At 35.8% G+C, this 26,729-nt stretch overlaps 1 protein-coding gene and 1 long non-coding RNA gene across 2 annotated transcripts; one reads left to right on the top strand and one right to left on the bottom strand.

Moving 5' to 3' along the window:
• Positions 1–248: 248 nt before the first annotated feature.
• LOC113331325 lies at positions 249–2,024 on the top strand. The gene is made up of 5 exons (XM_026578046.1): positions 249–383; positions 466–518; positions 1,263–1,439; positions 1,552–1,632; positions 1,727–2,024. The coding sequence occupies exons 1-5, from the start codon at positions 327–329 to the stop codon at positions 1,893–1,895; spliced, it is 537 nt and encodes a 178-aa protein (XP_026433831.1). The 5' UTR covers positions 249–326; the 3' UTR covers positions 1,896–2,024.
• Positions 2,025–4,955: 2,931 nt separating this feature from the next.
• Positions 4,956–5,664, bottom strand: LOC113331320. The gene is made up of 2 exons (XR_003350859.1): positions 5,384–5,664; positions 4,956–5,294 (listed from the first exon to the last, which is right to left on the bottom strand). It is a non-coding gene; the product is annotated as an uncharacterized LOC113331320 (long non-coding RNA).
• Positions 5,665–26,729: the final 21,065 nt, after the last annotated feature.

Raw genomic sequence — 26,729 nt, 5'->3', positions numbered from 1 at the left:
GGAAAACGAAGTTTCTGTTCGGTTTTCTAACTGTCATTAGAAACCCTAAACAGAAAATTTATGTTCGATCACCAAACTCTTCTGTAGCGCCTACAAATTAAGGGTTTGTTGAAAATATCCAACAGAAGATAGAATGCATACACTGGGCTTAAAGCCTAGGCTTACTTAATTTCGAAACTTGTAAGCCCATGAGACTTTCTGAGACGTAAGCCGGCGTTTTCTTACAAATCTTGGAAGACCTACCTTTTCGAAATTCTTTCGAGTAGTCCCTGTTTCTACCGAAGGAAGAACTCCCGAAACCCTACCTAAACCTCTCTGAATCTGCAATGGCAGAAAGGGATTCCGACGACTTTGATGCTCCTGAGGAAGTCTCAGTCCAACAGGTAGTTACTCCTCTCTCTCTCTTTCTATCCCTTTCAGTTCATATTGGTCAGTCATGGTGCTTAATTGATTTTCATGTTTTAGGGTTTAAAACAAGTTGAGGAGCTCCAGAAAGCTGAGAGAGAAAGCAAGACCAGGTATTTATTTACTTTTCATTGAAATAAGCTTCAATTTCACCCTGTATTGCTTAAATGAGAGTGTGGGTTCCTTGGGGGATATGATAGTTATATATTTTCATTATTATTTTGCGGCTTCTGGTTCTTCTTTTGTAAGATTGGTCTTTCATTTTGAACTCGCATCGAATCTGTCACGATATTGAGATTGTGTATTTTACTTTTGTTGTTTTACTTAGTTGGAACATGAAAAACTATGAATGTTTTGAGTAACTCTTAAATTCCAGTGGTTTGTGAATCTTGTAATTTCTAATCTATTGGATAGTGAGAGATTAGGTGTTAGTTGAAATTTGTAAATCGCTGAGAGGTGTACATTGCCCTTCCTAGAGGCAATTTACTTTTATAGAGGATGATTTCGAGTGTTGTATGTGTGAAAACCTTAACATGTTAGCTTTAGTAGCAGGGATCTGTAAAGATGTTATTAGAATTGAATAGAGCACAATGACTTAAAGTTTCTTAGTGTGACTAGTTGGTAACCTGTTGGTTCAATGGACTCTTGATTATCTAAATATTTGGCGTAGTTCGAATACAATAGCTTATGTGCTTGATTGTAGATGTGTAAGCAAGCAGCCCTGAAATGCATTGACGATTGCATTTCAGGTATACTGGTTCAATTTTAGGATTGCTCAAGAAGTCTGTATCATGTTGTTGAGAAGTCTGTTATATTCAGCTTCAAGGAATCGGGTGTAACTTCCATTTCCTTTATAGGATTGCTCAAGAAGGTAAAGAGCGGAGAAGACGCTGGGCTCAGAGAAAAACACCTCGAAAATCAAAAGATGACGGAGCTGTCAATGAACTGACAGAAACTGAACCAGAACAGGAGGACAAGCATAACCTTGGAACACTTCCAACCGACATTGTTGATCTGCTTGTTGAGCGTGAGAAGTATGTTACATTTCCCTGTGTGTCTTGTGTGTGTTACTCTGTTAGGCAGCTTGTGATATCTTTATTTGCTTCAAATGGTGCTTCTTTAACGCGGAGTCTTTTTCTTGTACAGACACGTCTTTTTACCAGATCCTGAGGAAGAGAAAACCAATGAAAACAGTAAGCGAAAAAAGAGAAAGGCGAAAACCTTCGGGTAAGATGCCATATATTCTAGTTGCTATTCTTTAACGTTTTCACTGTAGAAATTTATATTTTGAACTAAATAATGGTTTTTGCGAGATTTTCAGGCCAAATATGGTGATTTTGAAGGATATATCCCCAGCTCAGTGCTTGCAGAACTCCTTGGATTTTCTTAAGAAGAGAAAAATGCAGGTTAAAAGGTCATCTTCTGTTTTGAAAAACTCCAGTCAGGCATTACGCCTCATCTCAACGAGCGGTTTGTTAAATAAGGAATAAGATGTTTGATCTATATGTATGGGTTTTCGTCTTCTGATAACAGTCTTGATCTGCTTCTGCTGCTGTGCTAGTAAAAGGCGAAACAGTGTGATGAATTTTGATATTCGTAATTTATATTCTGTTTGCATATCTCGTTTGCACCTTACGATATATGCACTAGTATGTTGGTGCTTTAGGTAAAATATCATATGCTCTGTAGCTTTTGTTTTCACATACAGTATGACATGATAACGGATAACAGCTTAGCAGTAGTTTATGTAGTTTATCATCAGCCGAGAAGTCATTCCGAGTAAGATTCCGATGGATTTAATGTTCATATAGAAAAGCTATGCTGGCTGAATCTGTTATGGGCATAGGATCTTCTTGGAGATTTTAACCTTGGGGTACATTCATAGGATTGAACTCGTCAGTGCTAACATTTTCAGTCGAAGATTTGGATGGTTACCAATAAGTAGCTTTTTTTAGGAGATCTTCTGGATTAGAAACCGAACCTCGGTCAAGTAGTTCCTTCCTTTCTCATATTTATAACACTAGAATTATTGTGTAGAGGGAAGTAAAGCTTGAAGTATCAGCTGAATGGTATCTATTTGTTACAAGTTTTATTATATAATATATATATTGATGAAAAGAAAATGGCATCTACTTATCTGCTATAGTGCCACCACTTATTATTTCACTTGATAAACAATCTGAGAACTCCATAGTCCATATGGTAAGTCTGCACATAGGGCTGCACATGGGCGGGTATAAGCTAAAACCAACCTCGCACCCACATACTGTGGGTTTTTTTTTCATAATCAACCCCGCATCCACAAACAGCGGGCGGATTTTGTTACCCGCCCGCTACGGGTTGGGAGGGTATGGGTTTAAACGGGTTTAAACCCGCTTTATATTCAAGTATTTAGAGTAACTTCTATTCTCCTTGATTAAGTGAGAAAAAAAACAAAAACCCCCAAAATATTCATATCTAGGAAGTTCACAGTTGAAGATTAAGTGTTGAATCTGTTGATTTTTCGATTGTTGTCGATTTCTGGTGAAGATTCGAAGTTGTTGTTGTCGATTTCTGGTGAAGATTTCTGGTAATTGTCGTTCGTAGGTGAAGAAGAAGAACTGAGGAGGAAGAAGAGGAGAGGCCGAACAGAGAGAAGAGTGTAGAAAGTGAATGAGGGTTATCAGTTATCCTATCTACTAGTATTAGGGTTTCATAATGGACGATTAGGATTAGTTTTATCTAATGGTATATAATCTGCGGGTTTTTTGTGGGTATGGGCGGGTATTAGCTTAAACCAACCTCGCACCCACAGACAGCGGTTTTTTTTTTCATAACCAACCCCGCACCCACAGCGGGCGGGTATGGATTAAAAACCCACGGACTTAGCGGGTACGGGTGGGTTTGGGTATCGTGGGCGGGTCTTGTGCAGCCCTATCTGCACATGCCCCCAGAGGGAATTTGATTCTTTTTTGGAATAAGATTCATATCTGTATTTTCACTAGCACTGAACATGGTTTCGGTTTTCCGCTGGAATCAGACCGAACCAGACCAATTAAGAAGCAACCAAACCGAACCATTTACTAATGGATTGGTTATGGTGTAGAAAGTGGAAAATCGATTGTGTTGTTTTTGGTTTGGTTTGACCTCTAAAACCGAACCAAAAACCATTGGAAAATCGATTAATTTTTAAACTTAGTTTTTACCTTGATTAACAAGTATTAGATTCTACCCATTGATTTAGAGGATAAATAAAAACCCTAAATCTAATATCTCAGTATGATATTCTTCCTCTTTCTCTTTCTCTTTCTCTCAGTCGCCTCCCTTCTCCACCCCTAACTACAGCAGTCACTGCTGCTACTCGACTTTCTTCTTCCCTTCTTCATTCTTTTTTGTTTATCAGTAACTAAATTAAGATATATTATATATCTTCTTTTGATCTCTAGATTTAGAGTAAGCTTTAACTATTTTTGATATTTTCTTATTTATTTTTGGGTTAATTTGCATTACCTCTGGAGAAGATCATAATTTGAGTTACCTCCCCTACAGAACAAATATTAGTAAAACCTCCTCTCGTCACTTTTTCCATCCAAACCCGGTTAGCTGAGAAGATCATAATTTGAGTTACCTCCCCTAAGAGCATCCAGCTGTACGAAGCAGCTGACTCAGCTAACCGGGTTTGGATGAAAAAAGTGACGAGAGGAGGTTTTACTAATATTTGTTCTGTAGGGGAGGTAACTCAAATTATGATCTTCTCCAGGGGAGGTAACGCAAATTACCCCTTTATTTTTTTTGTCTGTAAATTTGTGTAAACCAATACTATCGGCAGCTATGATTTTTTTATCTGTAAATTTGTGTATCTTTTTTTTTGTTTGAGTCGTTTGATATAATTATTGGTTAACCAAAAACCACTGGGACAAACCGAAACCGGCTGGAACCATTTAGAAACCGAACCAATGATTAATGGATTGGTTTGGTTTAGATTTTTAAAAACCGATAGTATTGGTTTCGGCTTTGGTTTGGCTAGAAACCGACCATGAACAACCCTAACTTTCACTAAAAGAGAAATAACTTTTTTATATGTTCCAAAGTACTTGTTGTGTTATTTTAAGGGCAAATTAATAAAATAACCAACTTCCATACCCCAAATTAATAAACCGGCCACTGGTTTTAAATCTTATATAAACTAGCCTTTCCTTTACTTATTTAACCTGGTCCTATCAAAGTGGTCCAAACAGTTGACCTGGTCAACCTATCATTTCAAAATTACTAATTTATCCTTAGGATTCAGTCATTACAAAGGACAAACCCTAACACTAGTATCTTCAAGAGAAGAAAGATAAACTAGGGTTGTTCATGGTCGGTTTCGGCTCGATTTTCAGCAAAACCAAAACCGAAACCATTAGTATCGGTTTCTAACTTTTCAAACCAAAACAACGCCACTAACCAATGGTTTCGGTTTTACTTTTAACCACTGGTTCCGATTTTAACCACTCGGTTCTAGATAACCGATTAGTCTGCAAGTTTAAGACAGCGGACAGTTCAAAGAACAAATTACACAGAAAACAAAATTTCACAAAAGAAAATAAATCACAGTTACATAAAATAAGGATTTCAGCATCATTACTTTCAAATGGACAGATTTGACTCAAAAACATAAAGAATGTTGTAGTTTGTAGATAAATCAATTTCATTGTTAGGAAAATCTGCGCAAATCAAGCTCATAAAACTCTTTTGTTAGTCTTCTGCAACAACATACAAATTGATAGAGAACCAATCAACATGGTACAAAATTTCATCCAATATTTCTTCAATCTAGATCCACCTGTCCTACAGCTTTGGCAGCAGCTTTCAACTGATGGTCCTAGTGTAACAGTTTCATCTTTGGGTTCTCTAAGCTTTGTTCTTGACTGCGTTATATAAAAATATCACTAAAAGATGATTACAAATCTATATATACGAAAGAAGCTTACATAAATCTTAATCCATGAGGACCTACCGTGACTGAAGTATTATTTTCCAAGGAACAAAATTCAACCCATCAAACACCTTAAGATTTAATTTCATAATCTAAATCCAAAAGGGGTAGATCTATTATCTATAACTGCTGCTCATGAGTTGACGAACATGGGAATCAATCTTTTTGAAATCCGTATATTATTGATTTATGTAACCAAAAAAAAAAATCCCTAAACATCTCTGCCGATCATATCCTTTATCTTCAGTTCTTCACAGTTGGGGTGGGGAGGGAAGGCGTTGAGACAAAGAGAGGGGAGAAAGAGAAAGGGAAAGGAGAGAATGAAATAAATGATTAGGGTTGTTATTTTTATACTCTAAATCAATGGATAGATCTAATCCTTCTAAATCTACGGTGGAAACAAGTTATGAGAATAATCGGTTATACCAATGGTTTTTGGTTCGGTTTCCAGGTCAAACCAAAACCGAACCAATAATGTTGGTTTTTAATTTTTGTTACCATAACCAATCCATTAATAAATGGTTCGGTTCGGTTTCTTCCTAATCGGTCTGGTTTGGTCCGGTTCCGGCAGAAAACCGAAACCATGTTCAGCCCTAAGATACACAGAAACAGAAAACTCAGTCGTTCTATTTTCCTCTTCTTCATTTCGATTTCTTTTTTTTTTTCTTGTATTTAATAATGAAGATTGCACTGTATAGTTTGATTTGATTTGAGATATATGAAGAAGGCAGTTGATTATTTGCAGATATTTAATTGTTCATTATGTTTAGGGTCCGAACATGAATGAATTGAAATTAGTTGTTTTTTTTTTTCCGGTGATCACTTGATTTGGGTATTAATGAATTAGTAGTTAAATGGGTTGCTTGCTGATTGAATTTTGGATGTTCGTGCTGTGATGTTGTTGGTTGATTTGCAAGCTCTATTGTGGATCTTGATGATAAACAAACCAAGAAAAGCATCTATTAATCCACTAGAATCAATTTAAAATTTGAAAATGATTTGAAGGTACTGTTTGTCGTTTTTATTGTAGAGATTATGTTATTCAACATTTTAGGGTTTTGATTTGTCGATAAGAACGACCGTTAATGAAGGAATTGAAAGCTGATGATGATAATCTTCTTTTTTGTTTATCAAGATAGATTAATATCGGAGATGTTAATAGATTTTGGGTGATGATTCACTGGATTTCTATTGAATTTGGTTTGATTTCAGTAATTTATTAGGGTTCCATAATAATGAAAAATTCCAGGAGAAGAACTTCAAAGAAGATAAGCATTTTTCTGTAACACGATTAAATCGCGAGTTGACTCGCTCCCTATCTGATTTAACCAGTTTCTAGTTAGAGATGATTCATGAGTTTAAATGTCTTTTGCTTAGCAAGATAACTTACACGTATTAAATTAACTGTCGTTGCTGTTTTTTGAAAAAATCGGGACAGAATAAGTCTAACTCGGCCAGTTTATATAACAATTTAAAAAAACGGCAAGTTTCTTAAATATGGTTCAAAAAGTTGGTCACTTTATTAAAAAGCTCTTATTTTAAATAATCTGTAATTGTTTGATAATCATGTCTAACCTTATATGAGATGGATTCCTCTTATCTGATGACAATGAAAGTTTGATTCTTGTATACTTGCAGAAAGTTTGATTCATGAGATTAATAAGATGAAAAGGTCTAATAAGTATTGTCTTCAATTCCTGGCCATTAATATGACCAGTTCATTGGAGACTGGATAGAGTGCAGTGACAGCCATGAGCTGCACCACTAATGGATTTGTCTATGATAAAACAAGGCTATCCCACTGATTGAAACGTAAATAACTATCTTAATGCTTAAATTTCATTGATACGAGATAATACTAAGTTAATAATGACAATATAGAATACATAGAAAGACAGTTCCCCCTGATGCACACTCTCAGGTCTGAACTGGAGAGTACCCCTTCTAACAGTAACTACCTATGCCTTGGCATTACATAGACATTAAAACTACAGAACTAATTTACAGAGATGATTATGGAGCTGCAAAAGCATCGTCTAACCACTTAACTTGGTGATGTGTCGAGCTGCCATTATCCTTGTTGGCATCAGTAGCAGCAGCAGGCTTTGATGAGAACTTGGGAAATGTCAGAAATGATTGGAAAGCATTCCGGACTTTGGTGGCACGCCGACGTTGTCTGATACGCCTGAGGACAACATCTTTGTCTAAGCTCTGTGAGGTGTGAGTGGGTTTTAGAAAAAGGTGACTACTGATAACGGGATTTATAGTTTCTAACTGATCATCTTGTTCTTCATGATCTTCTTCGGTGTGGTTGTTGTTGTTTCTGTGAATCTTGACAGTGTTTAAAGGAGTCTCAGAAGCTTGATTCTTGAAGGAGACGATGTAAGAAGACATTATTTTTTTCTTCTGTTTTCTCAGAGCAGATTTCAGTAAGAGTAAGAGTGGAACTTTGGAAGTGTGAAGTAAAAGGATTTTATAGACCTCAGCTCGTCGGTATTCGTGTTAGGGCGGTGATGAGTTTTGAACTTTTTGTTGTTTCCTGGTGTGAATCTCTAGACTAGTGGTTTGTTTTGTTCTCTTTTTTTTCTGGGAGAAAAAGAGAGGGTGAAGGCGGTACCAGGTTCCCTCTATGGAAATGACAAGGAACCAACCTAAAAAAAACAAGGTGTATACGGGGTGTAAGTTAGAAAAAAGTTAGGTCTGTTTTTGAGGTTGGGCAAGTAATCACTAGTGGACTGCACTGAGTCTATGGCGGCCCCGTAGGACCACAACTGCAAAGATTGCGTATACGTCCAAAAATTGAAAAGATCTTGCTGCACACAGAGATATTTACCTCAAACTGTGGGAGTTTCTGGTGATGATGTGACGGGGAGGGTTTTTCCCGATGCCTGTTTACCAACAGAAAATAAAGAAAAACCATGGGAGATTTTTGTTGTAAGGCGTGATTGTAGCTGTTTTATTTTCATTCTTTTTTCTGAAGTTGCACCATGATTCAAACTAAAAAAGAAAGGGAATTGAGAATTGTGACCTTCTTTATCTTTACACACATCCGCATCTATTAGATCCCGAGTGGATAACATCATATTGGCATACTCCTCACTGTCTTTTGTTAATTGTCGGTATAAGTACTGGTATTAGACTAGTACTAGTATCTAATTATTCTTGGTAAGTACATGGAGAGATAGGATTAGCAGGACATCTGATCGATTCTCATCAGTTGAATCGGTTCTTTACTAGCTAAATGGGTTTACATCTTACAAATTTGAAATTTGAATAAGGTTAGGTTGGAGGATAATATCTAGTTGTATTATGCTTAAACATACTTAACTTTTAAATAATCTATTTTACCTTTATTCCGGTTCTCTGCTGACAACAGAGATGCTTGCTTTAACCCGTGGGAAGTGTTATCCTCCGTCTAACTAATTACACATGGAACATATCTTCAGAACCTATATTGAGTTTACAAGGGCCAGGTGCGAACTTTATTTGAGGGCTTTTCATTAAGGTAAAAAAGAGGAAACTTTCAGTAATCAATTATCAATGACGATATATAGTGAATACCCCAAGCATTAGTGATTTAAGTCCATTAGACTATTATTGGTTCATTAGTATCTGATTTGAATTTGTAGATGAATTTTCATTCTCACCGTGAGTTACCATATGATGGCCGTTTGCAGATTTTGTTGGAACTTATCAATGTGTGATTAGCTCTTGGTGCATACCGAGCTCATGTGTCTTTTAATTTTTATACCCATTCGGTAAGAAGAAAAAAACATCAATTACTTTACTCGATTATTATTTGTGTTGATCCAATCATCCTAGTCACATGTTACCTTAAGAAAATAATTCAAAAAGTGGTGGTATGTTTCCTCGAGAGGTTCATGTAATAAATGGTGTGAGCCTTATTACGTTCAAAAAAAGAAAAAAAAATCTCATCGAGTGTTACTGTTCACGTGGAAATATACTTTTCATCTTGATTCCCCAAATGATCTTTATATCTGAAGTGTTTTAGAGTATTTCGGTCTCATAAAATTGATAATCTTTTTCTTTCTTTCTTTTTTTTTAAAGCAAAGGCCTTCAAAAAGGCTAATGATCCCCCTCAACTACTGGCATAAGCCAGATAGGAGGCACATACCAGTACATAGAGGCTTTGTTTGTTTTTTCCCATTGAGCTAACTCATGAGCTACAAAATTACAAGTACGCGGTTGAAAATTAAAGATATAAGCCATTAATATTGAAGAAAAGAACTGAATGTCCTTGAAATTAGTATCCGTACGCGAATCTCCATCAAATTGGCCAGCAGAAAATTGATCAATGAGAGTCTTCGCATCACTTTCGACAATGATATGAGTTAACTGTTGCTCCAAGGCTTTCTTTAGGTTTGCTCAAATAGCTCTGGCTTCAGCTTCTTCAGCAGACTTTGCTTCAAAAACCATGGAAGCACAAAATGAAGCTTTTCTTGAGAAATCCCTCATCACATATCTTGCACCATTTTCTCCAGAAAGGTCATCATAAGAACCACAAGTATTACATTTAATCCATCCAAAGGAGGGGGATTCCATTTGTCACAAAGGTTCACAGGAGTAGTAGGGGACACAGTGAGACTGGTTTTCCTAGTAAGAAGCATGGCTTTAGCTCTAGAGAGGACAACAACATAATTTTCTTTCAGGTTTTGAAAAATTAAGTTGTTTCCACTAGTCCAAAGAGATCACAAGATAGAGACAAACAGACATTGAGCTTCATCAGGGAGTTCAGTCAAGGGATCAGTTAACCAAAACAAAAGCCAATCAATAAAGGACTTATTCTGGAAAAAAACTAGTGTTGATGCAAAAATCAGAGAGAAACCAGACTCGGCTGGCAAAGGGACAGAGGACCAAAGCATGCATGATAGATTCTTGAGGATCATTACATCTAGCACAATCAACACTATGCATAGGCATACTGGTATGCAAAATAGTTCTGGTAGGAAGGGCATTCCTAGCAGCCTTCCATGTAAAGACTTGGATTCTGTAAGGGACCATGATTTTCCAAATACGCTTCCAAAGATTTTTACAAGGGGAAGGTCTAAGACCTCTGATCCCCATGTAGACATGTTTTGAAGAAAACTTGACATTCTTTGAAAGATCCCAAGCCCTCCTTTCAGGAGTGTAAAACTAGCTTAAAGGAATGGTGATAATCTTCTGAACAGAAGCATCATCAAAGTGGGTGTTTAACCTAGAAAAATTCCAGGTTCTGGTGGAATGATCAATAAAATAAGAAACTTTAATGTTTGGGTCTGGTAGGACTAAAGGATTTGGTTTTGCAGAACCCAAAGTAGGGATCCATTTGTCACACCAAGGGTCAATGAACTGACCATCCCTAACTATCCAGGAGATGAAAGGCTTGATGAGTTCTTTGATAGCATGCAAACACTTCCAAGTCCAAGATCATTCACCAGTGCACTTGGCATTCAAGAAATCAGTTCTAGGAAAGTATTTGGCTTTAAGAACAGTAGCTAGCATACAATTTGGGTTTTCAAGAATTCTCCAAGCATTTCTAGCTAGCATGGCAAGATTATTTAATTCAGCCTTTCTAAAACCAAGACCACCTTCAGCCTTAGGGGCACATAAAATGTCCCACCCTAGCAGATGTAGTTTTCTATCTTTTGGATCAAGAGTCTCTCCCCACCAGAATTTAGAAAGGTGGGCATCCATTTGTTTACAAAGATGTTTAGGGACAGGGAAAGCTCCCATTTGAAAAAGGGGGATGGCTTGACCAATATGTTTGATCAAAGTAGTTCTAGCATCTTGGGACAAGAGCTTATGAAGCCATATAGAAATTATAGCATCCACAGCTTGGAGAATACCCATATGGGTTTGAATTTTTGAATCTTGAAACACAGTAGGAGTGCCAAGATATTTTTCTCCTAAATCCCTGTTTTGGATCTGTAGAATATTAGCCAATTGAGATTTCCTATGTTCAGGAATCTTCCTGCTAAACAGAATGCCAGACTTTTCAAAATTTATTTCTTGACCTGAGGCCAAGCAATATTTTTGAAGATAGTCTTTGATAATTTCAAAAAATTTCACAGTAGCTTTAGAAAACAAAAGGGAATCATCAACAAACAAAAGATGTGTCATTTTTGGAGCATCCTTACAAACTTTGATACCTTCCAAAATACCTTTTTTGAGAGGCTATCAATATAAGAAGATAGAGCTTCAGAACAGATGATATAGAGATAGGGGGACAGGGGATCCCCTTGTCTCAGACCTCTTTCAGGTTGGAAGAAACCAGTAGGGCTACAATTAAGGAGGACATAATAGGAAACAGTAGAAACACACTGATTTATGAGTTTAATCCAATGATTAGAAAGACCCATTTTAGTCAAAACACTTTCAAGAAAAGACCATTCCAATTTATCATAAGATTTAGACATGTCCAGTTTTATTGCTGCAATACCTTCAATTTTTCCATTGTGATTGACATCAAATATAGCCTCATTTGCTAGCAGAATATTATCAGAAATACTCCTCTTAGAAATGAAGGCACTTTGGTTTTGAGAAATAATAGTGTTCATGAAAGGTTTAAGTCTATTAGCAAGAGTTTTAGAGAGAACTTTGTAGATGAAATTACAAAGTCCTATAGGTCTATATATTGTGACACAAGTTCAACAAGAGGAACTTTGGGAATAAGAGCAATATTGGTATGATTAAAAACCTTAGCAATATGCCCTGTTCTAAAGCAAGTTTGGGTCATGTCAATGACAGCCTCACCTACAATATCCCAATGTTTCTGATAAAAAAGACTTGTAAAGCCATCAGGGCCAGGAGCCTTTTTTCCCCCGATTTGAAAAACAACATTCTTAATTTCCTCAGAAGTGAGAGGCAAATTTAGAAGAGAATTGTCCTCAGCAGTAAATTTGGTAGGAAAATCAAAAAGAATTTCATCCTGAAATTGCTGGGGATGGGAGGAGTACAGGTTTTTGAAGTAATTTGTAAAGGAAGTTCCAATATTATCTCTATCAGTTAGAATAGTATTTGAGGAATCCTTGATCCAACTGATGGCATTTCTTTTTCTCCTAAAGAGGTTAACTCTATGGAAATATGGTGAATTTATGTCACCTCCCATGAGCCAAACCTCTCTGGATTTATCCTTCCAGTAAAGTTCTTCAATATTGTAGAGATATTCTAATCTAGCTTTGAGTCTAGAAGTAGTGCTAGAATCAGTAGGATTAAAAAGTTGGACCTCAGCCAAATCTTTCCTAATGGTAGATATATTAGTTTGAATATTACCAAAGGAATATTTATTCCAATCCCTTAGCCCTTCTTGGTACTTAAAAGTTTAGCTTTTAGTTTATAAGCAGGAGAGCCCACAACATTAACAGACTAAGAGTTAGCAATAATATCTCTACAAGTAGGATCTTCAATCCACATAGCCATGAAGTGGAAAGGTCTAGGCATGCAAATATCCTCATAATTGAAACCTATATGCATTGGGCAGTGGTCAGAGGAATCTTTAGGAAGATTATTAACACAGAGTTTAGGGCATAAGTCCTCAGCATACTGGTTTATAAGACATCTATCTAATCTTTCAAGAATAAGATCAGGACCCTGTTGTATTTTAGACCAAGTAAATTTAGGACCGGAAAATCCAGGATCATGTAAGTTAAATACAGAACAAAAGTTTTTAAGGTTTGAAAAATCAGAATCATCAACCTCTAAGCCACCATTCTTATCCTCAGTTCCTAGGAGGGCATTAAAATCACATATAAAGAAAACTGGTTCATTTAAAGGAGCATTAGATAATTGACATTGTTGTTCCCAGAAAGCATTCCTCAAACTACTATTTGGTTCACCATACATGAAATGAATGTGACAGGTTTTGGAATGGATAATGTATGTGGATGTGACATAGGCTAAAGGATATAATGTTGATATGAATTTCCTTTTTCCAGGCCAGGACTAGACCACCACTCCTTCCAACACTAGAAACATTAAAGGTACAGAGGAAGCCCATATTTTTTAGCTTCCTAGCAGCTAAGTATTTGTTCATTTTGGTTTCAGATAAGAAAATGATATCAGGATTGACATTTCTACAAAGCAAACTAAGTTCCTTGTTTACTGTTTTTTTCCCTAATCCTCTTATGTTCTGTGCTATCAAGTTGACATTATTGACAAGAAAATGATTTATAGATATAACTGGAGGTGAATCAATTAAAGGAGGTGAGGGGGTTGAATTTACCTGAGTAGTGGAATTAGACCCGCCACATAGAGAAGTACTGGTAGTATCGCCACTTTGTGAAGTATCTTGGGAAGAATTGATATTAGAAGTATAAGCATTGTGATGAGAATTATTGCGGACACTATTGTTGTTTGGAGAAGTATCAGCAAGTATATTATAGCTTCCATGAGAATCAATCAAGGTTTGGGTATTGAGAGAAAAGTTGGAGAGGTTGATAGCAGTTAATTCCCCCTATTTGGTGATTGGAGGACAGAGTTGGGCCTAATCAGGTTCAGTGTTATCCCGTTCTTCTGGAATAACCACTAAACTAGCTAAGCTGGAATTTGATCTTGTTCGTTTTCTCAAATCGTCTCTAGGATTAATCTTCCTTTTGAGGTTTGATAGATCATCTTGCTCAGCTGAAATAAGAGTTCCTCTAGTGATAATTGGTGTAGTACTGGGGATAATAGCAGTTTTAAATCTTCTAGAAGAGTTTGATGTTCGAATCGGACCACTAATAACCGGTTTAGATCCAGTGATAGAAGATTCAACGGTGACATTCCGAGTGGTAACCTGTTTGAAGATAACTGGTAAACCATTGTTCTGCTGAGTCGAGTTTTGTTAAATCGGTCCAACATCAAAAATATTCAAGGTTGTGGATCGATTAACAAAAGGTTTCATTTGAAACATATTTGATAAACCCTTCTGAGTGATGTTTTCCATCTTCTGGTCACTATCCTTAGCTTTTCCTTTATTACATACAGGAGTGACAATAGACTCGACTTGGGTATCTGGCAAAATCTCAGTTTGTTGCATGACAGTATCCAAATTTGCAGTGGAAGTGGAGACATCTTGTTTATTTTCTGATAATGATGGCATCATGAGTCTTGAAACAGCAGGAAGAACATATTTGCTGCTAGAGGAAGTAGTTTCTTTAATTGCTTTCTGTTTTAATTTCCAAGCAGGACAATTAACATATTTATGATCAAGAACACGGCATGAAGTGCAGAAGTATCTTGGAACTTTGATGTATCTGCACTCAATCAGGAATGGTTGAGTTCTTCCACTGGTGAAGAGGGGGATACTTACTGGTAAAGCTTTCTGCACTGGAATTCTGATACACACCTTGACATTCTTCTTTAAAGGATAATTCCCATAAGGATCTCGAGCTTCAATGAGTTCTCCCATCTCGAAAGTAAGTTTATGAAGATCTTCAAATTCAGTATATTCTTTTGGTACGTTGCACAAAATAAATCACATTAGTTCTTCAGTGAAAGAGAGTTGATGATTTGCTGGCCAACCCTCTGTTGGAACAACTTTTAACACCATTAGATATCCACAAATAAACCAAGGTCTCTGAGATTTTATTCTCTTGAAATCATCTTCAGCTAAGAATCGAATAAGAACTTTGTTGCGTATTCCACTAAATGTTGTAACAGTAGGGGATTGAGCTAGAGGCCATTGATTACAGATGTAATAGCGGATTGAGGAGGTGGGAACCAGGGTTTCATAGCATAAATATCCCACCATACACCATTTCCAATTACTATCAGACTCAGCTAGATGACTATTTTGTCGATGAACACTGGTCAGAAAGGGTGGATGGTAAAGTTAATTTCTCATCCATTTGAGCAGACAGGTTTTGAATTTCTTGGTTTAACTTTTGATGGTTATCTGAATTATTTGGGAGATCCATTTGGTATGTAGACTGGATATATATGAATAGAGACTGAGTAAGATGAGAGCTACAAATAACCAATATAATATGAAGGTGTATAGAAAGGAATCTCTTTTTGGTACTACACTGATATTGTTTACAGGCTATATAGATGGAGAGATGGAAGAATATTTTTGTTTGTTTATGCTTTTGAACCTTAAAAAGGGAACGAGAAGATTGTTGGAAAAAGTTTGATAAATTTTCAGGAGAAATTTGGTGTAAGGTAGTTATTGCTATGCTACTATGTCTGTATTAGAGACAGGGTTTATCATACGAGATGTCACTTTCTTTCCCATACTTTATGCGTAATATCATGGTGGAGATATATGTATTCACGTGAGTTAGATGATGAGAGAACCAAGTAAAGAAAAATCCAATGATACATTGTAAGCTTTCCTGGGATATAAGAGATTGGTACGTAAGCATGGCGAAGTTTGAAGTTGGTGAATCATAAATGGGTTTGTCTTTTTTAGATAGACATAGGTATGGTGGTACAAACTTCCAAGCATAATAATGGTACTAATATTGCAAAATGGGTCGTAAAGATAGAAATGGAGGGAAAAGTTATGTGATGGTTGATGGTTTTGATTTGGAATTTGCATTTTGGCAATGGGCATAGGTTTGATGGTTGATCTAGTAACCCATATGGCAGACATGCCCCGAACCTCAAAGGTGCCTCTCAACAGATGTTGCATTCTCCTAATCTGCATAAAACACAAAATTTTAATTAGACCCCAAAATATTTCATCAAAGTTTGGTGACATACCAATACCTCCCTTAATGGCAGTTCCAGAAGGAGTAATGGTTATAGTAATTTTTAGGTGTTGAAAATAGGTATTGATAGGGTAATTATGATCCTGAGGTTGAAAAGAATACGCATGGTTTTGAATGGGCGTGATAAACAAAGCGACATGGCGCTTAACCAAGCACCATAAATGGGATTTAATAGGCACAATTGGGTCATTAAAAGGGTGTTTAGGCAAGAGATTACCATTGCCAAGGTAATTTTCTTTGGGTTTTTGCTCATAAAGGGAAATATTTAAAAGAGAGAAAGTAGATTTAAGAGATGGCTGATCAAAATCCTCCAAATACCGGTGAAGAGAGACTTCTGGTTGAATCGCCATCTTCCTCTGTGTATGGGAAAGCCAAGGCTCTTGCTCTCTCTTTGAGCACTGAAGAGATTCAAATATTGAGGGTTGACATTCATGGCGAACTTGATCATCGTTTGCGTGAAATGATCCGCCATAGAAAAGAGCAAGAGATAAATCGTCAGAGGAAAGAAGAGAGGATTGGAAGTTTGTATGTTGCATGGAGGCCAAAGTATTTCGCAAGAGATAGAAAAGATGAAGAATGGGTTGAGAAGCATTCTAGAGCACCAAGGTATGAGAGTGCGACAGAAATTGATTCTGAGGCTTCTGATGAGGGTTTTGAGTATGATGTAGAGGAGGTTGATACCAGTGAGCTTGATTCAGATGATGCAGAGGATAAGAGGGATATGTAGAGGTACCATGAAAGGAATTGATGAGCCGATTTGAGTATGAACTTGCAAATCCCAAGATCTTCGCAAGGACCATGCAGGAAGGTGAGCCAAGGAGAAGAGTGCAGAGATGCTAGCGGTCGAATCTACTCACACGAGAACAGTTAAAAAATAAATCCTTTAACTGCTATTTCTACGAAAAGAAAGGACATTCTGAGCGAAGATGTCGGTTTCGTTTTAAGGAATGAAAAACTTCACAACATGCTTGCATGGATGTCTAAAGAAGTTATCAAACCGCTCTCTCACATTATTGGAGTAAAAGGCACATTCGGCAATCAAGAAAACTACTATGATAAGTCATTTCTTAATTGTGCTTTTGAAACGAAAAATAGTAGAAGGAAGAATGTTCGAAGAGTAACTGACTTCTTAAATAACTCTGAAAAAAGGAAAAGACATAGGAGAAAGAAAGAAAAGTCAAGTTTCTTGTCTCTCCCTGGAGAAGGCCGCAATTCCAAGAGTTCAGCTCCAGATTACTTACATATCAATAATCGAGTCTCAGAACTAAAGGTAAGCACAAACAGACTCAAACGGGGCATCAAAAAATCATGGAAAGCGATTGATTCAGGTACTCCTAGTTCCTCTATTAATAAAACTCCTTCAACTATGTCATGTGATTTGTCTCTAAATCCTTCTGAAGGAGAAAAAGAAGAAGTCAAAATTGATGTGCAAAATGCTCATCCTAATACACCATGACTGCCCAATACAACATCCCTATTTTAATTTAAGAAGGATGATCATTGTTCTCAAGAAGTGTGTCTTGAGAAGTGCTGTCGAGTTTGTATTTTTTTTCTCTTCTTGTTCTTTTTGATCTTTAAATTCTGTTGAGCTTCGCTCCAGTTTCTCTCTTATAGATAATCATGATCTTTTGTCCTTGAGAATTTTTCTCTTGTTTGCATGTACTTCCTCTAAATAGTTGGTTCTCAACTATTTATCATGACTTTCGATTCTTCTTTTGGTTACATCTTAAGGCCGTGACCACCCGTGCACGAACTTCTGGCCCACACGAACGTGTACAAGTTTCATAGGGTTTTCCATGGAACGTATTTATATACTAGGGTGTCATCCCGTGTTACACTGTTCTGAAAGGTCAAAGGGTTTTACCAATTTGGTGTGCACAATGAATGGGAGAAACGAAGATGATGAAGTCAAAGAAGGGAAGACTATCGAGTTTCATGAGAATCCTGTTTTCATAACATGCCTTCATGCCATTGATCATGAAAACAAACTACCAGTTCAAATATCATCACAACTGGTAGGAAATCTTCTTCAAGATTTTGAAGTCGTTCGTGAACAACTCGGAATTGCAACAAGAAATCTTCAGTTTTTGAAAAACGAACTGAAGAAAGCATCTGATGAGCTCGTCCATGTTCAATCTCTGGTTGCTTACCGGATCTAGTGTTTTTCAGATCATGTTCTCTATAGGAGCTTCTTATTGTCCAGTAAATATTCTATTTTTCTTGTTTTTATTAGAAGAATAACTAGAGATTGGAATAGCCATTATTGTGATTACACATAGCTATGTCCAACGTTTTCATCTTCATGTTTTTAGATTTATTGGTTTAAATTCTAAACTTGTTTGGAAGATGATTTTTGCAGTATTAATCTTTATGGTTTTATATATTGCAATATTGTTATGGGATTTGTGTGCTTACGTCCGTGAACTTGACCATCCCATATCTTGTCAAAGGTAAAGTCTTTCGTATGTCGATATGCATGTATTGATAAAAGAATAAATGGACTTTTGACAAATACAAAAGTTAAGCTTATATTGTCAATTATTGATGGAAGATAGGTTAAAATCTTTTGTTTGCAAGGATTATGTCTATTGTATGTCATTGTGCAAATAGTGATGGAAAATAGAATGCATCCTTGAGTATTCCGCAGTAATTGATCTTCCCTGATCCATATTTTATGTATTACTGTGAGGCTCCGTAAAGTGTCTTATGTTGAGCATTAAACAACCAAGTTGATTATTTTTTATTAACTATGTTGTTGTTCCATAAGGTACTTTATGTCGAGCATTTTCAACTAAGTTAATCATCTTGTTTGGTTATTTAGTTGTTGCTCTGTAAGTTTTCTTATGTCGAGCATGACCAATTAAATTGATTACTTTTGTGATCAGTTTGGTTGTGTATTTCAATTAGATTAATTATGGTTTCTCTTGTGATTAATCTAATTGTATTTTTAAGTCTCCAAAAGTTCACTTATGTTTGAGCATTTGTCGATTAAATTAATCATGGGTTCTCTTGTGGTTAATTTAATTGAACTTTTTGGATTCAAATTCATACTTGTATGTGATTTGTTGTGTCCAAAGAAATCCTTCTTTTCTTTCGAAATTAAGGTCGCTCTTATTGTTCTTTCAGGAATGACATTTAATGGGGAAGAGTTCTTTTGAACTTGCGCTTAATTGCCATATCTTTGTGGAGAGTGCGGCTGTGGAATATTATAGGGGTTATCTTGTATCTTTATAAACTCCTTGATGAATGCATTTAGCTTCGGCTTTATGATTGCATCTAAAAAACAAGTTGATATTTTTGCTTTCTTTTGGTCAAGAAATGCCTCTTTCGGAAATTTCATTAGGATCACGTTCTTGTACCTTTGCCAATTTTATTGTCAAAAAGGGGGAGATTTAATATGTAGTTCACACTACAAATACATATGGTTTTCGGATCATTATGTAAAGGGGAGTGGTTTCCATGTGAGATGGAGTATTGACTAAGGGGGAGTGATACATATCACCATAGTATTGTTGTTGAAGTTATGATACAATTGAACTTCGATGTGTAATGATACTATGACACTGTATAACAATGATTGAGAACTATTGTTTTCTTATTGTTATAGGTACGGATTTTCAACAACGATGATGCTAAACTTACAACCTTTTGGATCATTGGAGTACTTGGAAGTGACGAAGATTTCGAGTAATGTTGAAGATTAGGCATGTGTAATAGGATCTACAAAAGTTAATTTATTGTATTCCATATATATTAATAGTTTTGTCACTAAATTTGACAAAGGGGGAGATTGTTAGATCATTGCTCGGTCGAACTCGCATGCGTTGCTATCTCAAGCATGTTTGTCAATGTTAGTGATCAAAACTATAAGTCTTGATTTCTAGCCTACATAGCTAAAGGTCTCAGACTAGGATATAAAGTGTAGTTGAGCTCAAGAACTCCATGGCGATCATCATACAAGACGAAGGACTACTCAAGAAACTGGTGGATCTTCATCGACTAAAAGGTATGTGGAGACTTGAACTTATCTGTCACTCAAAATTCTATCTATTCTATCTCCTACCCTTGAGACAAAAGTCGTTTTGATATATAGACTTTCATCATGCACATTTGTTATTTCGAGCCGAGTTTATCTCGCCTATCTATTTCTCGAAATATGTGTTAGTAAGCTTTCGCTTTAGCCGAATTCAACTTAACCTAGTGACGAAAGTCATGTTATGTTTCAATCACTTTGAAAATTGCTCTGACGAAAAATGGTCTGTGAATAACGGCTATATCCGTCCTCTGAGAATGTTTCAATGATTGAAATGAGAGTTTAGATTACATAACCATTGGTAGGATATAAGCATTGCTGTGGAAACACATATATGTATAAGTCCTTATTCCTTGAACCAAAGTTTGCGAACTTTGTTGATCAAGAGAAATGGAAGTGGCGTGAGCCAAGTCCGCGAACTAAGACTGTGAACTCAGTCCGCGAACTGGCGGAAGTTCTCGACCCGAGAATTTCTACTGGAGTTTGTGAACTCCTTCCATGAGCTTAAGTCCGCGAACCTAGCCCGCGAACTTGAGCAGGTTATATCTAAAACCGGTTGTTCTTGAACTCATGTTTATTTAAACTAAGGAATGCTTTTGCAAACCGTGGCTATAAAGTTCATGAACTAGGATGTGAGGTGATCTAAACTAGGATGTTCTTCGGGAATATAAGATCGGTTTATTGATTGGTTCCTGTTCACCTTGATTTATCAAAAGACTGAACAAAACTCGTAGGTATATTCGTGGGAGACGGATTTATCTATTACCGTAGACTTTTCTGTGTGATACAGATTTGTTTATTAAAGTCTTCGATTTTGGGTCGTAGCAACTCTTAGTTGTGAGTGAGATCAGCTAAGGGAATCAAGTACGTAGCATCCTGCTGGGATCAGAGGCGTAGGAGCATAACTGTACCTTGGATCAATGTGAGATTGATTGGGGGTTCAACTACAGTCCAGACCGAATTTAATTTGGAGTAGGCTAGTGTCTGTAGCGGATTAATACAATGTGTGTTCAATTTGGACTAGGTCCCGGGGTTTTTCTGCATTTTCGGTTTCCTCATTAACAAAATTCTGGTGTCTGTGTTATTTCTATTCCGCATTATATTTGTTTATATAATTGAAATATCACAGGTTGTGCATTGTTCAATCAATTAAAATATCCGACCTTTTGGTTGTTGATTTAAATTGATTGACACTTGGATATTGGTCTTTGGTACCATCCAAGTTATCTCTCTTTGATAAAGACTCGCAGATTTGTATTTGCTTGAGTAAAGATCAAATTAAGATATTGAGATATAAACTCTTTGATATATTTTTATCTAAATTGAGTCTGACTGTCTAATTGATTCTCTAGAAAGTATATTGGAGTTTATCCATATAGATTGCTAATCGAATTTTTGGGTGTGGTTGTTGTACCCCCACTTTTTCAAGAGGTATGAAGAGGAAGGATGGAGCACTGATGAAGAAGGCTTTTGGTAGTCTTTTCGCAGGTGTCGGGAAAAGCTAGATTTTCAGGTTTAGAATAAACCTTGAAAATAATCAACATGTTTTTAACAAAACATCTTTTCCGATGCTTGTTGTTGCTTCTTTTCTTCTTTATTTTGTTGCAGATGTTGGTGTAGATTCTATTGTTCTTCTCGCTCTTCCGCTCGACTTTCTTCCTAGTTTGGTGATTTTGTTGGTACATACAGGTGAAGATGTTCTGGGAGTTACCTTGTTCAGTTGAAGTATTTGTTTTTTTTTTAGTTGTTTTGTGTTGGGAATGGCTTTTGTTTGGCACAATACAGGTGCAAGATTGTCTAGAAGTAGTGGTAATGCAAGTGTTAGGGAATGGTTGTAATGATGATTACTAGCTATGGAAATTTTTGAGCAGTAATTGATGAACAATTTATTGTTGGTTTGGAATTTTTTTTATAATATTCTTGAATTTTCTTTTGTTGAAATAATTCTTGTATGATATAGATTTTCGATCGAAAGTAGTACTGAGAATGATATATACTTTGTAGATGATGTAGTTACAGATGAAGAATACAAGAATCAGGGTTAATTTGTAGATGCTAGTTAGATTGATTTTCAGAACTTGAGTTTCATAGAACATGAAGAAGGATTTGAGTGCTTAAGTCAGGATGACGAAGCGTAAGAGGTGACTGTGTGTTCTTGTGATGAACCTTGTTAGAGAGGCAGAGCTTGAGAGAGAGAGACGAGAGATGCGAAGAGTGGAAAAAATTGGGAATAAAATAATTGATAAATATTTCATTTCACAAGTACGGACAATAGATTTAATTCTTCGCAATTTGTTTATTTATTATTTTTAGCTAAAAAAATGTCTAGTAAACTACCACGAAATCAATAGTCTAGGATCAAATCATACAAAATTCAGTTGATTAAAAATAACAAAATAATCAATTGTGTAAGTGTATTGACTGGCAAAGTTCTTGTTGCCACTGAAGTTGATGCCTAGGGTATGACCAAGGATATAATGAGTTTGTTGTTCTTTAAAATCCTTAGACATCAGCTTGTAGTTCGATGCTACTTATGATACTCGCATTACAATGCGTGTACCATTCCGAATAAATTCTTATACCAAGTTTTCCAACTCTCATTGATATGAGTCACAATTACATTTATGTTGTCCCATACTCGGTAGATAAATTTAATTTGTATCATTACCACTGGTGTCAGAATTAGATATCTGCCCCGTGCTTAGTAGATACATTGCTTTGTATCTTTATTATTGGATCCAAAACTACACCTCTGCTCCATGTACTAAAATAAGAATTACATAATCTAATCTACCGTGATCTATGTGTTTTTTTCTACATGTTTCAATATACCAACGTGGATATGATTCGATGCGTCTAACTCTATTTTCCTCGGCATTCCTTTCATTGTAACTCTTGTTATATTTAGCTTATGTTGAGAAATTTCTTTATCCCACAGGCGTGAAATTGTTGTTTTTGGAGAATCTTAGATGCTTCTCAACAACTTACTTCAAGTTGATTATATTACCAAAGATCGTGAATCTCTTGTCATCATACTTTAACCTATACTGATTCTTTAGTATACTGGATCAAGTAGAGAAAAAAATGAAAATATTTTTCTGACTCACGTCACCTTTTGTGAAATTCCTTTCCATAAAAGTTACGATGTGATGGTTCCAGAAAAAGTGGTAAATAAATTACCCTTCGTTCACTAAGACGTGTGAAGATTGGTTTTAGACTTAAATTCTAATACTAAAATAGAAAACTCAATCAAACGATGATTGCTACATTATAGAGAAAACTAATACTAAAGATTCCACTAACATTCACCAATTTTTAAGTGATTCAATATTAATAATTATCATGCAACTTATACATTCAAATTGATTATAATATATTGGCAATAAGTAGATTTTCAAATAATAATTGTAAATCAAAAATATGGAACATCAAGAGCTCTAGATTAATCATAAACCATTAAGCGAAATCATAACTACTTAATAAAAAAAAATATTCAATATTAATTCAATGTCAATGCAAATAATCATAAAATTAATTATATAAATTAATTAAATAGAAATTACCAAATAATTATGGGGAAATGGTGTCCTCCATTGTCTCAGTAATGAGGTTTAGTTCTTGATGTTGAACACTCTCACAAAATAATAATTCATAGCTCAAAAGTGAACAAAAAAAAAACAAAAAACATTACTTTGGGATCTGCGACTTTATAAGCGTCGCAGATCTGAGTGTTACAGAGATACAATAAAACAGAACTGCGACCGTTTTTTCTGAAGGAAAAGGTAACGTTTGTATAACGATTGTCTATAACTGTCAGTTTTCGTGTTCTTCTTCTTCTTTCTGTTGCTATTGCAAGATCACTCGGCATCAATTTTTCTTCTGTGCAACATCTCCCCAACTATGTATCTTCCATTGTGACTCCAACCCACGCTATATATAAACCACAGGTCAATAAATCTCTCGAGTAAATGCCAGAATATCTTATAATCTTCTTTTACCAGAAGCCACAGAAAATATTTCACCAATTTTTTTTTATTACGCGTCTCTTGTTTTCAAAACTTCCTAAACTTAACAGAATCAAATGTTAGGAGAATATCTTCTCTTATTCCTCACGTAAATTGCAAGTATTCAACAGAAATCCCGATATCTTATCTTTCCCCGTGTAATCGAGATATATATCGAAATTAATTTGTTTTTCAATTCCAAAACAATTACTTCCCTTGTTTACTCGTGAAAAACCAATCTCAATCCAAAGATACGAATAAAATCTGAGAAAATCTCGCCCAAATAGTGAAGATGGAGTGTCCCTATCCGAAATGGGGGTGCCTTTAGCACTAAGGGTGCTCCTTCATAGGATATACTCGTAGATTATTCGACAAGAGTTGGTCGAAGTACAGATACTAGGTTTCCTGCTTCATGACCAATAGTTGGTGATCTTGGGTCAGCTGGTGTGCCTGAAAAGGAGAGGATACCAAGTACACCAAATTTTTTTTTGTTCGGTAACCTGTATGGACAAAACCTAATTCAATTACAAGTAGACCAAATGAATGGTCCTTGACAATATGTATGTAGAGTTTATATCTCCATCTATTCTCAATCAGGATGTATACACTAAAGAGTCTGTGAACCTGATTGTTAAGAAGTGTACTTGGATGATCCTAAAAATCAATATCCAAGATCAATCTAGTCATATCCATATAATCAAATCGGAATTCTCCAAAGTAATAAACTTGTTATCTATCTTTCAAGATACGAATTCTACAAGAAACAAGTCTTGTAATCGATCACAATTATATGGATGTATCCACTAAGATTGAATACGTATTACTTGTGTAAATTCTATTATAAAGATAAACAATATAATGCGGAAATGAAAAAAAAAACAAGACACCAGAGTTTTTGTTAACGAGAAAACCGTAATAGGAGAAAAATCTCAGGCCATCGTCCAGATTTGAACATCAGATAGTATTAAGTAGAATCTATTAGATCATTGCTCGGTTGAGCCCATTTGTTTTTTTTATCTCAAGATTGTTGTCAATGTTATATGAACAAACCAAAATCTTGACTTGTAGTCTACTAAGTCAAGTATCAGATTAGGTATATAATTTGGTAGTTGATCAGTATCAGACATCAGCCTCGAAGACTGAAGACCAATGAAGACATTTGGAGAACTTCATCAACAAGGTATATGAAGACTGAACCATTCTATTTGACACACTATCTTACCATTATATCTTTATGAGACTATGTTTTATGACTTCTAGTAGATTTATTGCAAAGAAGAAATTTTGAGCCAAGCTTGTCTTGTTAAACATCTCGAAATATGATTCCAACACTGGATGTCCAAAGGTTCTTCAAAATATTAGTCTGAAACAATTTATTGTTCAAGAATTAATTTGTGGATCATTTGAAATTTTCCCAAGCAATGATTTTTATCATTTGGGAATGCTTAAAACATCAAAAAAAAAGAAATTTAAAACTTATGATATTTCGACTCAGGGTAGGTTGGCGAACCAGTTCGCATACCAGTGGATATATGAATCTTTCAAATACAAGGAAGGTTGGAAAACCAGTTTGCAAACCTTAAGTTCAGAACGGGACAGTTCAAGAACGATGCTGAATTTTTAATATTGGTGAAAAAGGATAACAGTTGGGGAATCCGGTTCACGAACCGTATCCATATGATTTCTTGACCCGAGTAGGGTTAGCGAACCCGGTACACTAACCGTGCACTCTAACTCGTGAAATGTACCTTACGGTTTACGGACAGTTTCTTCAATGGACCCAGTAAAAATATATTAAATGCTTAAAGATTTATTTTTTATATATGTTTAACATTACTATGACTCTCATAAACACCTCTAAGACATCATTGATAAATAAAACACTTTTTTATGTGTATCATGATTAAATTCTTAAGTGTTTAAATGAACATCAAGTTCCTTACTAGTTCACAAGGCATATTTTCCAAAGAACTGTCATTACATACGGTTTCGTAACCGGACCATCGTTTATATTCTTCTTTTTGATTTCAAGACTAATTCTCACATGCTTACTTAACACCCTAAATAGTTTCATTTAAACAGAGAAAGTGTTTGCTTGAATTTCAAGTTATCTTAGTATTGTAGCAAAAATATTTCTGCAACAATGCTCGAGATTAGTATATGAAGATGAAATTTAAGCCGTTAGATGATTCAACAGTATTCTTCGTGATACGCTCTTGGTAGATGACAAAATTATAGCCACTTGTTGAATCAACTTTTACTCTCCAATAATTTTTGGTAATTAATAGTGGGGGTACCTGCAGAGACACTCCGATGCCTCAATGAGTAAGAGCTCTAAGCAGGTTTTTATAAAGAGAGAAGGATTAGAAACGTGTACATTTCTATTTGAAATTCCACCTCTATTTATAGGTTGTGGAGAAATTGTATCCAGTCCAATATTTGTCTGGATATATTTTGACTATGTATCTGAACCAAATGTTCTTAAGTTCATCCTGGTCGAAACCAATTCACCTTTTTTTTTTTATCTCTAACTTCCAGGTTATACCTGGACTTCTTTGAATCCCCCTTTTTCTAGGGATTTCTAACCTCCAGGGTTTGAATATGTACTTGATTACCTTAGTAATTGATTCCCCTCTTTT

This window comes from Papaver somniferum, chromosome 1, assembly GCF_003573695.1.
Source record: "Papaver somniferum cultivar HN1 chromosome 1, ASM357369v1, whole genome shotgun sequence".
Taxonomy (NCBI): Eukaryota; Viridiplantae; Streptophyta; class Magnoliopsida; order Ranunculales; family Papaveraceae; genus Papaver; species Papaver somniferum.
Note: the sequence above shows the minus strand (reverse complement) of the source record. Positions and strands in the feature narration are given on the sequence as shown.

Coding starts and splice junctions, on each gene's coding strand:
- LOC113331325 (XM_026578046.1), top strand. CDS start 327: ATGGCAGAAAGGGATTCCGACGACTTTGATGCTCCTGAGGAAGTCTCA. Junction 519..1,262: donor GAGAGAGAAAGCAAGACCAG/GTATTTATTTAC, acceptor TTTCCTTTATAG/GATTGCTCAAGAAGGTAAAG. Junction 1,633..1,726: donor AGAAAGGCGAAAACCTTCGG/GTAAGATGCCAT, acceptor CGAGATTTTCAG/GCCAAATATGGTGATTTTGA.